The sequence below is a fragment of the Anomalospiza imberbis genome, chromosome 14, assembly GCF_031753505.1.
Source record: "Anomalospiza imberbis isolate Cuckoo-Finch-1a 21T00152 chromosome 14, ASM3175350v1, whole genome shotgun sequence".
Classification (NCBI taxonomy): Eukaryota; Metazoa; Chordata; class Aves; order Passeriformes; family Viduidae; genus Anomalospiza; species Anomalospiza imberbis.
The window spans coordinates 16013947-16024550 of NC_089694.1; the positions used below are offsets into that span (position 1 = coordinate 16013947).

Here is a 10604-nt window from a genome sequence, read left to right on the forward strand (position 1 = left end):
TGCTTCCTACTTACACCTGATCCCACCCTGGGCATTGCCTGGGGACATTCATGGATCTCTTTCTGTGCCTCCAGCACTGCCCATCTTTGGATAAATTAACCACACCTTGGTCTATTTTGTCTCTTAATTTGGATTGTCTATTAAGTGATCTTAAACTGTCCCATGGTTTATTATGCTTATTAATTATTTCTAAAGGTTTTCTTGGTTTAGTATAAGTTTATTATAAGTTTATTAACTTATTTTAAAAAGAGCTCTTGGTTTATTGTATGTTTATGATAGGTTTATTAACTAATTTTAAAATATATTCTTAGTCTATTGTCTCAATTTATTTTAAAATGAGTTATTAATACAATAAATGCAAGGAATGTTGCCTAATGAGACCTGAGGACAAGAGAAATAATAATCCACAGGGATTTATTTGGTCTTGTATCAAATTTAATTTTTTTATGAAGTCCTGCCATACCAAGAGGAAAACTCCGGCGTCATGGAATGCTTTTAGCTGAAGGGTTAAAAACCCCACTGCCTGCTGAGGTGACAAAGAGCATTTGATGCCGGGGAGGAACCAATCCAGCTTTTCTGGGTGCTGGGTGATTGGAGCAGATTTTCCTGCAGTCTCTCCAAGCCCTGACATCACCGCTCCCGCTCCGGGAGGGTGCGGAGGGAGCCGGGGATGCTCCAGGGGGGACCCGGGCTGGGCTCGGCAGCAGGTCCCGGAGTGCTGAGTGCCGGGATTCCTATAGGAACGCGGTCCCCGGAGGGGGAATAATGTTCTCCCGGTGAGTCAGGCGGTGATGGCATTCCCAGCTGTGTTTACAGGAGCCTCAGACTGGGCTCGAGGTGAGCCCGAAAATGAGCCAGTGCTCCGTGAGTCACTGATGTGACATTTCGGGATGAATCCAAACTAGGGATATTAGGGAATGGTCGTTTCATTAATTGCCGTGTTTGCTGTTCCAAAACCAAAGCCTGTTGTGTACCTGCCGATCTAGATTAGCTTTCCTCTTGGATTTTTTTTTCACCTGTGATTAATTTGGACATTAATTAATCTTTTATTTCCATCTGTGTGTGCACCCCCACATCCACCCATGAGTAAATGTTTGGATTTGCCATCGTGCAAATGTTGTCCACATGGAATTTTATTTTTCCTGCTCTCCTGTACACTCTCAAATTAACATTATAAATTGTAACAGGCCATAACAATTTTCACTCCGTGAGTTATAAATATAATTATATTCATTATATTCTGTATTTAATTATAGAAGTATGAATAATTTTATAAATTATAAATTGCTATATGAATTGTAAAAATTATTTTATAAAATTAATATATAATGATATATATATATAATCTAAACAAGACAATTTGTCACTGAAATTAAAATGTACAATAGACACAAACCGGATATTTTCCACAGAATTTTAACTTACTTTTAATGATTAGCATCCTTTGGAGTACATAGAGCTTAAGAGCTTTAGTGGCTGAAACAAGACACTTCAGTGTCTTGTAGGATGAAACACCCAGATAAATGCAGGCTTTGGGTCTAGTCCTACTTTCCAAAAAATTAAGGAAGTTTTGGATTCCTGTGGTCCATTTGTGTTTGGCTTTCCTCTGGATAAAGGGACATAATTTGTGTTGATACCTCCCAAAAAATGGGTGTTGGAACCCCAGGGTGAGGGGATGGGACTGAGCTCTGAAGTTTCTTCACCTGAACCTTCTGGAAGCCACCCCAGGAGGAGCCCAGAGCATCTGTGGAATATGAAATTTTATGTGTAGAACATAGGGAACCAGAGAATATCCCAAGTTGGAAGGGAGCCACGGGGATGATGAATTCCAGCTCCCTGCCCTTGCAGAGCTCCTCAAACTGACCCACCTGGCTCGGGCAGGCGCAGTTCCCTGAGCCTGATGGCACCGGGGGCGCGGAGCTGCAGCCGCCAGCGCAGGGCTCACCGCTGTCCTTGTCCCCTCCCCGTGTCCCGGTGCTGCAGTGGCTGCCCGGAGAGCTCCCGAGGACACGGTGACCAGCAGCTTCGCCTCGTTCATCCGCGCGGCGCGGCCCGAGCACCTGTCCCAGACCGTGCGGCAGCGGAGCAAGAGGATGATCCTGGACAGCATCGGCGTGGGGCTCGTGGGCAGCACCACGCGCGTCTTCGACATCGCCCTGCGCTACTGCCGGGTAGGGACAGCCTCGCCACTGCCACTGCCACCACCACTGCCACCGCCACTGCCACCGCCACCACCACTGCCACCACCACTGCCACCACCACTGCCACCCCCACTGCCACCCCCACTGCCACCACCACTGCCACCCCCACTGCCACCACCACTGCCACTGCCACCACCACCGCCACCACCACTGCCACCACCACCGCCACCACCACTGCCACTGCCACCCCCACTGCCACCACCACTGCCACCACCACTGCCACCCCCACTGCCACCACCACTGCCACTGCCACCACCACTGCCACTGCCACCACCACTGCCACCACCACCGCCACCACCACTGCCACCACCACCGCCACCATCACTGCCACTGCCACCCCCACTGCCACCCCCACTGCCACCGCCACCGCCACCACCACCGCCACCACCACTGCCACCACCACTGCCACTGCCACCCCCACTGCCACCCCCACTGCCACCACCACTGCCACCACCGCCACCACCACTGCCACCACCACTGCCACTGCCACCCCCACTGCCACCACCACTGCCACCGCCACCGCCACCACCACCGCCACCACCACTGCCACCACCACTGCCACTGCCACCCCCACTGCCACCCCCACTGCCACCACCACTGCCACCCCCACTGCCACCACCACTGCCACTGCCACCACCACCGCCACCACCACTGCCACCACCACCGCCACCACCACTGCCACTGCCACCCCCACTGCCACCACCACTGCCACCACCACTGCCACCCCCACTGCCACCACCACTGCCACTGCCACCACCACTGCCACTGCCACCACCACTGCCACCACCACCGCCACCACCACTGCCACCACCACCGCCACCATCACTGCCACTGCCACCCCCACTGCCACCACCACTGCCACCGCCACTGCCACGGCCGGGGCTAATCCCAGCGGCTGCTGGGGCTGGGGGTAGCTGGCACCATCCCCGTTCCCTCTGATGCCTTGTGAAGGCTGCCCTAGAACAGAGACTAGACGGAGCTAAAGAATAAAGTAGGGATTTATTAGGAGGCCTCAATGGATCCACCTTGGGCAGCACAAGAGCCCAGCCAGGGCTACACCCCAGGTGATCCCAAAATGGTCACAAAATACACAACTGCTCACGGGGTCCCACAGCACTCTAAGCCTTGGTCCACCAGCACACTGGAGTCAATTGCCCAACTACAGCCCCAGCCTACAAAGTCCCACCTTTCCTGCTTTTCTCTCCTCAGCCCACGTTGTTTGTGCTCTTGAGCCTGAGATTTGGATCATCTGTCCCTGGTCCCCAGCTGGAGAAGGAATTGTTTTGTCTCCCTACTCTGTGAGGACATCTCACCATCCCCTAATATGAAGCCCACACCCACACACTAAAGCAGCTCAGAATCTGAAAAATGTAAAAGCCAGAACCTGAGGCATCACCTCCAGGGCTCCCCTGACATTCCCTCCTTTCCACAGGAGCTGTACTCCTCCGTGGCCGTGAGCTCAGTCTATGGAAAACCAGGAGTGAAGCTCTCCCCGACGCTGGCTGCCTTCACCAACGGCGTGGCGGTGAGGCTGGATCTTCCTGGGGGATCTGTGCTCCCGGATTTTCCAAGGGGGATTTGTACTCCTGGATCTTCCAAGGGAGATTTGTGCTCCCGGATCTTCCCAGGGGGATTTGGCCCTTCCAGGGGAATCTTTGCTCCTGGCTTTTCCAAGGGGAATTTGTGCTCCCAGCTTTCCCAGGGTAATCTGTGCTCCTGGCTTTCCCAGGGGAATTTGTGCTCCTGGCTCTTCCAGGGGATTCTGTGTTCCTGGCTCTCCCAGGGGAATCTGTGGTGCCAGGAATTAGCATTCCAGGAAGCAGAGTGGTCACTGGTGGGGAACAAAAGCCAGGAATCTCCTGGCTTTTAGAGGGGCCGAACCACCCCATGGGGACACTGAGTAGAGGCTTTGGCAGATTTTCCTCAGGAATATCAGCAGGGAGCCCTCATTCCCTCAGTGTCCAGCCAGCACGTTCTCACCTCTGTTTCCCTGGCAGACTCATTCCATGGATTTTGATGACACCTGGCACCCTGCCACTCACCCTTCTGGGGCTGTCCTGCCAGCTCTCCTGGCAGCTTCCCAGATGCTCCCTCCCAACACCAAACCCAACGGCCTGGATTTCCTGCTGGCTTTCAACGTGGGCCTGGAAGTGCAAGGGAGGCTCATGCACTTCTCCACTGAAGCTCACGATATTCCCAAAAGGTAAAGCTCCTGTTCTTCACCGAGGATGAAGAGGGTGGGTGAGTCTGGGTTTTAAAATGTTCGTTTAGGTTAAGCCAAGTTTAAGTCCAGTTTAGTTTAGTTTTACCCCAGGATAAAGTCTTAATAAGAGCCAAATGCCAGAGGTGATTGCACCATGCACTTATTTGGTGATTTCCAGAGATTTTGCCTCAAAAATAGCCCTCAGGAGTCTGCAGTGCCATTGTCTGACCCAGCTGGGACAGGATCCCAGAACCAAGCAGAGTTTGGTGGTGGGCACCAGCCCTGGGCCAACTGCTGCTACCAGCAGTGCCCTGGTGGGATCCAAGCAATGGAATCTACTAGGAACTGTTCCCTTGAGTGTGTTTGAGGCTGAATTATTTGTTTGAGGGATAGAAAGTTTGGCTGTGTGGACACAAACCATGGCATCTCCTGGAGAAAGTTCAAATTGCTTTTTGGAGGTACTGAGCTCACCCTGGTATTTCTAAGGAGGTTTCAAGGAGAAACTCCATTTTCAGACTAAATTTATGTTAATTAACTTAAAATTCAGAGTTAAACTAAGCTGAAGCAAAACTCTGATTTAAAAGTTAAATTATTAGTTTAAATTTATGGTTAAATTCTGTGTCAGGTGAATCCCACCCGCACCAAAACCATGAGGGAGTTCCACTGGCTGATGGGTCCCTCATTTCCCATTAATTTTTCCGTGGGAGGGGTCCTTTGGTGTTCCCTGTGCCAGGCAGCCATCGCTTCTCATTCCTGCCATTCCCCTACAGGTTCCACCCTCCCTCGGTGGTGGGCACCCTGGGCAGTGCCGCAGCCACGGCCAAGCTGCTGTCCCTCAGCTCAGCCCAGTGCTGCCATGCCCTGGGCATCGCCGCGTCCCTGGCCGGGGCACCCATGGCCAACGCTGCCACCCAGGCCAAGCCGCTGCACGTGGGGAATGCCACCCGCCTGGGCCTGGAGGCCGCTCTGCTGGCAGGCCGAGGGATGGAGGCCAACCCCTTGATCCTGGATGACATCCCTGGCTGCTCGGGGTTCAGTGCCTTCTACAGCGTCTACCAGCCCAAACCGCTGTCTGCACCTGGCGAGCACCATGAGTTCCTCCTGGAAAAGCAGGACATTGCCTTCAAGCGATTCCCAGCCCACCTGGGCATGCACTGGGTGGTGGATGCTGCCTTGTCCGTGCGGAACCTCTTCATCAACTACGCGGGGTCCTTCTCCCCCTCTCTGATCCGCACCATTATGCTGAAGATCCCGGTGTCCAAGTACATCAACCGGCCTTTCCCCAGCTCGGAGCACCAGGCGAGGCACTCCTTCCAGTTCAACGCCTGTGCTGCCCTGCTGGATGGTGAGGTGGGCCTGGCCTCCTTCTCTGAGAGCAGCATCCACCGGCAGGAGCTCAGGGAGCTGCTGGACAAGGTGGTGGTGGAGCACCCTGAAGACAACGTGGCCAACTTTGACAAGATGTACGGAGAGGTGGCCCTGCTCCTGCACAGTGGGGACATCCTGACGGGCAAATGTGACACTTTCTATGGGCACTGGAGGAAGCCCCTGAGCAAAGAGTCGCTCCTGAAGAAGTTTCGATCCAACGCCTCCCACGTGCTTCCAGAAGAAAAAATAGAAGCCATCATCACTCTGGTGGACAACCTGGAGAACCTGTCAGACAGCTCCCAGCTGGCCTGCAGCCTGTGAAGGGACAGTGTCGGGGCTTGGTGAGGGGCTTGTCCTGGTGAAGTTGTGATTCCTTTCTTCATTGGTGCTTTCCTACTGATTCCCAAGGACAGGCAAGTTCCCCCCCCCTTCCAGTAGATAATTCCAAAGGAACCCACGAGGCAGGAGGTGTGTCTGGGCTAGCACACAGAGTAAACTTCAACTCTTGGTTGGTGCTGGCTGAGGAGCTGAAAGGCCACCACAAGTATAAAAAAAAATCCCATGGAAATCTCTGAGAATCCTGGGGTATCATCCAGTTCTCCAGAAGGAATGGTGCTTGTGCATTTCTTACAGCTGGATTCCAAAACTTTTCTGTGCAGAATGCCTGACTGCCAAGTCTGGGAAGAGGAGGAAGTTCAGCTGCAGAGCCTGTGCTTTTCTTACTGCTCCTCTGGGCACTTTTGGGGTTGGGGTCAGCAGTCCCACTGGCCACAGGAGAAATCCATCCTTGCTGCAAACAGCCCTGCCTGCAGAACTCTCCAGCAGAGAGGGATTATTTTCCTTCCCAGTGAAAGCCTCCTGTTTCTCCAACCCGTGGGCAGTATTTGCCACTTCTCTGTGTACAAAGGATTGTTTGCGGACCCTTGAGACCAGGATGTCTTTTCTGAAGGGGAGACAGTTGGTAGGTGAGGAATTCTACATCAGTCCTACACCCTGAGGGTGATCCCTGCCCATCCCAAGGCTGTCCCACACCATCCCTCCTGGCTTTCCTAGGTTTTCCCAGGTGCCTGTTCTGAGCTGGCCCACCAGGTGGCCCATGGGCTTCTCTGGGAGGTGACTTGGGCACATACACTGTGACTCCCACTGGGAAACTCCTGTTTCCCTCCTGTGGGAGGAGGGGAAGCTCATTGAGACTCAGCTCTTAACTCATCTTTCCATGAAAATGGATGAAATCTGGAATCTGCTCCTGAGCAGCCATTCCCTGGAAGCCCCCTTCCCCTGCACCCTCCCTGAGTGGTGAGATGGAGAACTCAACATTTCTTCACATTAAACACTGGGGTTGCTGATCCAAAGAGCTCCTTTCCAATATGATTGTGATAAAATTGTGGAATCTGCTGTGGGAATCAGTATACAGGAGGGATGAGATGGGAGCAGACAAGAAGGAAGATATTTTTCTCTTGCTGGTCATGGTTTGTGCAGGGAATGAACCATCCAGAAGAGAACTGTTTTCCCACCTCTGTTCATCCACTCTCTCCCACTGTCCAATATTCAAAATGAATCTTGCTGAATAAAGAATGGAATTAAATTCATTTTCTCCATAAAGATTTAATGCTGTGTTATGTAAACCATCTGTTTTAATTGGAATACTCGCAATACAGAGGCTTTTCCAGTAGATGAGGAGCCCAGCTTTGCTGGTTGGGACAGGGACAGCTGCAATGCTGGCCTGTGGCCAGTGGTTCCTCCAGGGAAAAACCTTGAGCCCCACAGTTTCTTTCTCTCAGAGACAACCACAACCATCAGCCAGCAAAGCCTCCAGTGCTCCAACACCATCACTCCGAGAGAAGTTCCTCCATCACCCACACATTCCAAATACTTGCTAAATATCCTTTACAAGTTTTGAGTTTCCTGTGGTTTGGGCCAGATGTGAGATCCCCAAAAACGTCATTCCATGTTTCACCCTGTGGTGCACAGGAAAGCCACGGAGCCAGGCAGGTCCTCCAGGCCAGCCAGCACTTAAAGGGATTGATGTGTGGGACAGAACCAAGATGGTCTCCAACGGAAGGAACGAAACCCTCTCCCATGGGTACCGACTCTTTCCCATGGGCTTTGGCGCTCTCCCATAGGTACCGACCTTCTCCCATGGGACTTGACTCTCTCCCGTGGGTACTGACCCTCTCCCATGGGCTTTGACCCTCTCCCATGGGTACTGACCCTCTCCCATGGGCTTTGACTCTCTCCCATGGGTACCGAACTTCTCCCATGGCATTTGACCCTCCCCCGTAGGAAGCAACCCTGCTCCATGGGGATTAAGCCTCCCCCATGGGCTTTGACCCTCTCCCGTGGGCCCCGACCCTCTCCCGTGAGCAGGACCCTCAGAGGGGTCCCGCCGTGGCCGGACACGGCCGGGGGACATCAGCACCCTGGAGAGCAGCCGCCGGCTGCTCCGAGGGCGCCGGGAACGAGGGGACTCCGCTCCCGTGGATCCCTCCCTGGGATCCCATCCAGGATCTCCATTCGAGGAGATGCCCGTAGCTTTTTCCCATGGCATTCCTGTCTTTAGTTCCCACAAACAACTCAATGGAAACCGGCTCATCCACGCTGATCATCCAAAGCACTGAATATCTTGTGACCTTGCCTTTTTTCGCGCCATGAATAATTTTGGATTTCCCACGAAATTCCAGCAAAGAAAAAATGAGCACGATTCACAGGTTGTTTCAATTTTATAGAGGATTTGCACTGTAGAGGTCAGAAGAGTCCTCCCTCCCTTCCAGCGCTGTTCCCGTGAGGATATCGATGCTACCTCAGTGTGGCCAGCCTCGGAACTGCTCTGCTTGAGAAACCCCAGGTCCTTCACCGTTTTATACTTTTTAGATAACTTTGAAGTGGCTTTTTAAATAACTGAAAGAAGAAGAAAACTCAGGACAGTCCCACAAATAACCAGGTGCCATCAGAGTCAGACTCCTCTGCATCAGACCGTCTCCAATCCCTGCATAAATCCAGGTGAACTCCTGGACTTCTGACACTCTGCTCTTCATGTAGGCTCCTCATCCCTGCTTTTTCCATTCCCGAGTGACAGAGACCCCACAATTATTGATACAGAGCTGAGGATGAAACTTGGAGCTTCAGTTTCAGGAGTGTTTGAGTGTCACACCAAGGCCAAATTCCCAAACCCCAAGAGAGGAATGTGTTTGGACAGCCACAGCTGGATTTAAACCTCTGGCTTGGTGGGAGAGCCACCAACACCAGGCAGCTTGAGACAAGAAGCAGGACGATGAGAGGAAGGGAGACAGAAATGTCCAGCTGTGGAATAGTGATTCTGGAGAGGAGAGGAGTGACAGGTGGACAGTGTAGCAAAAGGAAGAGCAGGAATTAGGGAAAATGTCCCAGCAATTGCAGTGCAGCAGCAGCAGGACAGATCTTCCCAGAAGGCCATGAAATCTCTTTGATGGAGATGTATAAAAGCAGGATTCACACCCAGAGCAGAGAAGAGCAGGCTACTTTGGGAAAACTCCCAACATCCTTGCAACCCTACTTTGTGGCTATGATTTGAGGCTTGTCCCAGGTTTATGCAATTAAAGCTTGTACCTTTAAATGGGCCATCCAAACCTGGCCTCTGTACCCCACCTCCTGCTGGGACCCAGGCAGAGCATGGGCTGTGGTCAGGGCTCCCCTTCAGTGCCTGCAGCCCCATCCGTGCAGTACCTGGAAACCTCAACCAGGTTCTCGTCAGGGTCTCGGAAGTAGATGGAGGTTATTGGACCCATGGCACCAGTTCTGTCCACGGGACCTTCTTCAATGGCCACCCCACAGGCCTGGAGGACACAGGAGAGCAGGGGTTTGATGGTCACATCATCACGGTGCCCTCCTCCCCCAGCCTTGACAGCATAAATTCTTGGATGACACAACCCTGACATTCCCCAGGAAAGTGTCAATTAGAGGCTCTGGATTTGTGTCTCCTGGGGTGACACTGCCCTGGGGACACTCTGGGCCTGCCTCACCTGCAGATGCTCCAGCAGCTGCTCCAAGGGCACCGCTGTGATCAGGCAAAAATCCGCAGAGCCGGGCATGGGGCGCCGAGCCTTGGGCTCAAACTCCTGCCCAGCCTCGTGCAGGTTGAACTTCTGCTGGCCAAAACGCAAAGCTTTGCGATTCCCCTGTTCCCAAAGGAAAAGGCCGGAGTAAGGGAGGCTTCCTGGGCTGGACACCCACCCTCCCGGGAATCCTGGACACCCTGGGGGCCTGGTGGTGTCCTGCTAACTCAGGTCAGGGTTACCTTGAAGGTCACCACCTCCATGCCCAGGACTTTGGAATAAAAGGCCACAGTGTCCTCAATGCTCTTCACAGTCAGCACAAGGTGGTCCAGGCGCTGGATGAAACACGAGGGTGGGCTTGTGCCCTCTTCCTTCCAAGCCATGCTCTCAGGGCTGGGAAATGGCATGGAAAACCAGAGAATATGGAACTTAGGAGCATCCAGCTATGCAGGGAAATGGAAAACGGTCCAGGGAGCTGAGGGCTGAGTGGGGATCGCCCAGGTTTCTCTCTGTCCTGCAGGTGGCAGAAGTACAGAAGCAATACATCCTCCTCCCTGCAAGAGCCTCGGACTCTGGTCTTCACCTGGTGGCACCCGAGCCTGTCAGAGCCCCTGGCTGGGCCAGGTGTGGGGGACCAGCTGGGTGACATCGCTGAGGGCTGACATCACCAAGATGCCAAGCTCCCAACACACAAACCCCATGTGCACCAAGGAAGGGACCATGTGTGTGATCCTTCCTCCAGCCCCCTCTGGGTCCTCCAAGGTGTGGACACTCATCCAGGTGGAGCCAAGCCAGAGAGTG

General features: G+C 53.2%; 3 protein-coding genes across 3 annotated transcripts in view; 2 read left to right on the top strand and 1 right to left on the bottom strand.

Annotated features, from left to right (window-relative positions):
* The window catches only part of SPRY3 (sprouty RTK signaling antagonist 3), a 315558-nt gene that overhangs the window by 276661 nt on the left and 28293 nt on the right, over nt 1-10604 (top strand). The window lies entirely within an intron of this gene.
* On the top strand, nt 792-6851 carry LOC137482783 (cis-aconitate decarboxylase-like). Its single transcript, XM_068205384.1, has 5 exons — nt 792-837; nt 1984-2171; nt 3634-3726; nt 4199-4404; nt 5175-6851. The coding sequence occupies exons 1-5, from the start codon at nt 792-794 to the stop codon at nt 6091-6093; spliced, it is 1452 nt and encodes a 483-aa protein (XP_068061485.1). The 3' UTR covers nt 6094-6851.
* GLOD5 (glyoxalase domain containing 5) lies at nt 8392-10401 on the bottom strand. Its single transcript, XM_068205103.1, has 3 exons — nt 10046-10401; nt 9771-9926; nt 8392-9584 (listed from the first exon to the last, which is right to left on the bottom strand). The coding sequence occupies exons 1-3, from the start codon at nt 10208-10210 to the stop codon at nt 9432-9434; spliced, it is 474 nt and encodes a 157-aa protein (XP_068061204.1). The 5' UTR covers nt 10211-10401; the 3' UTR covers nt 8392-9431.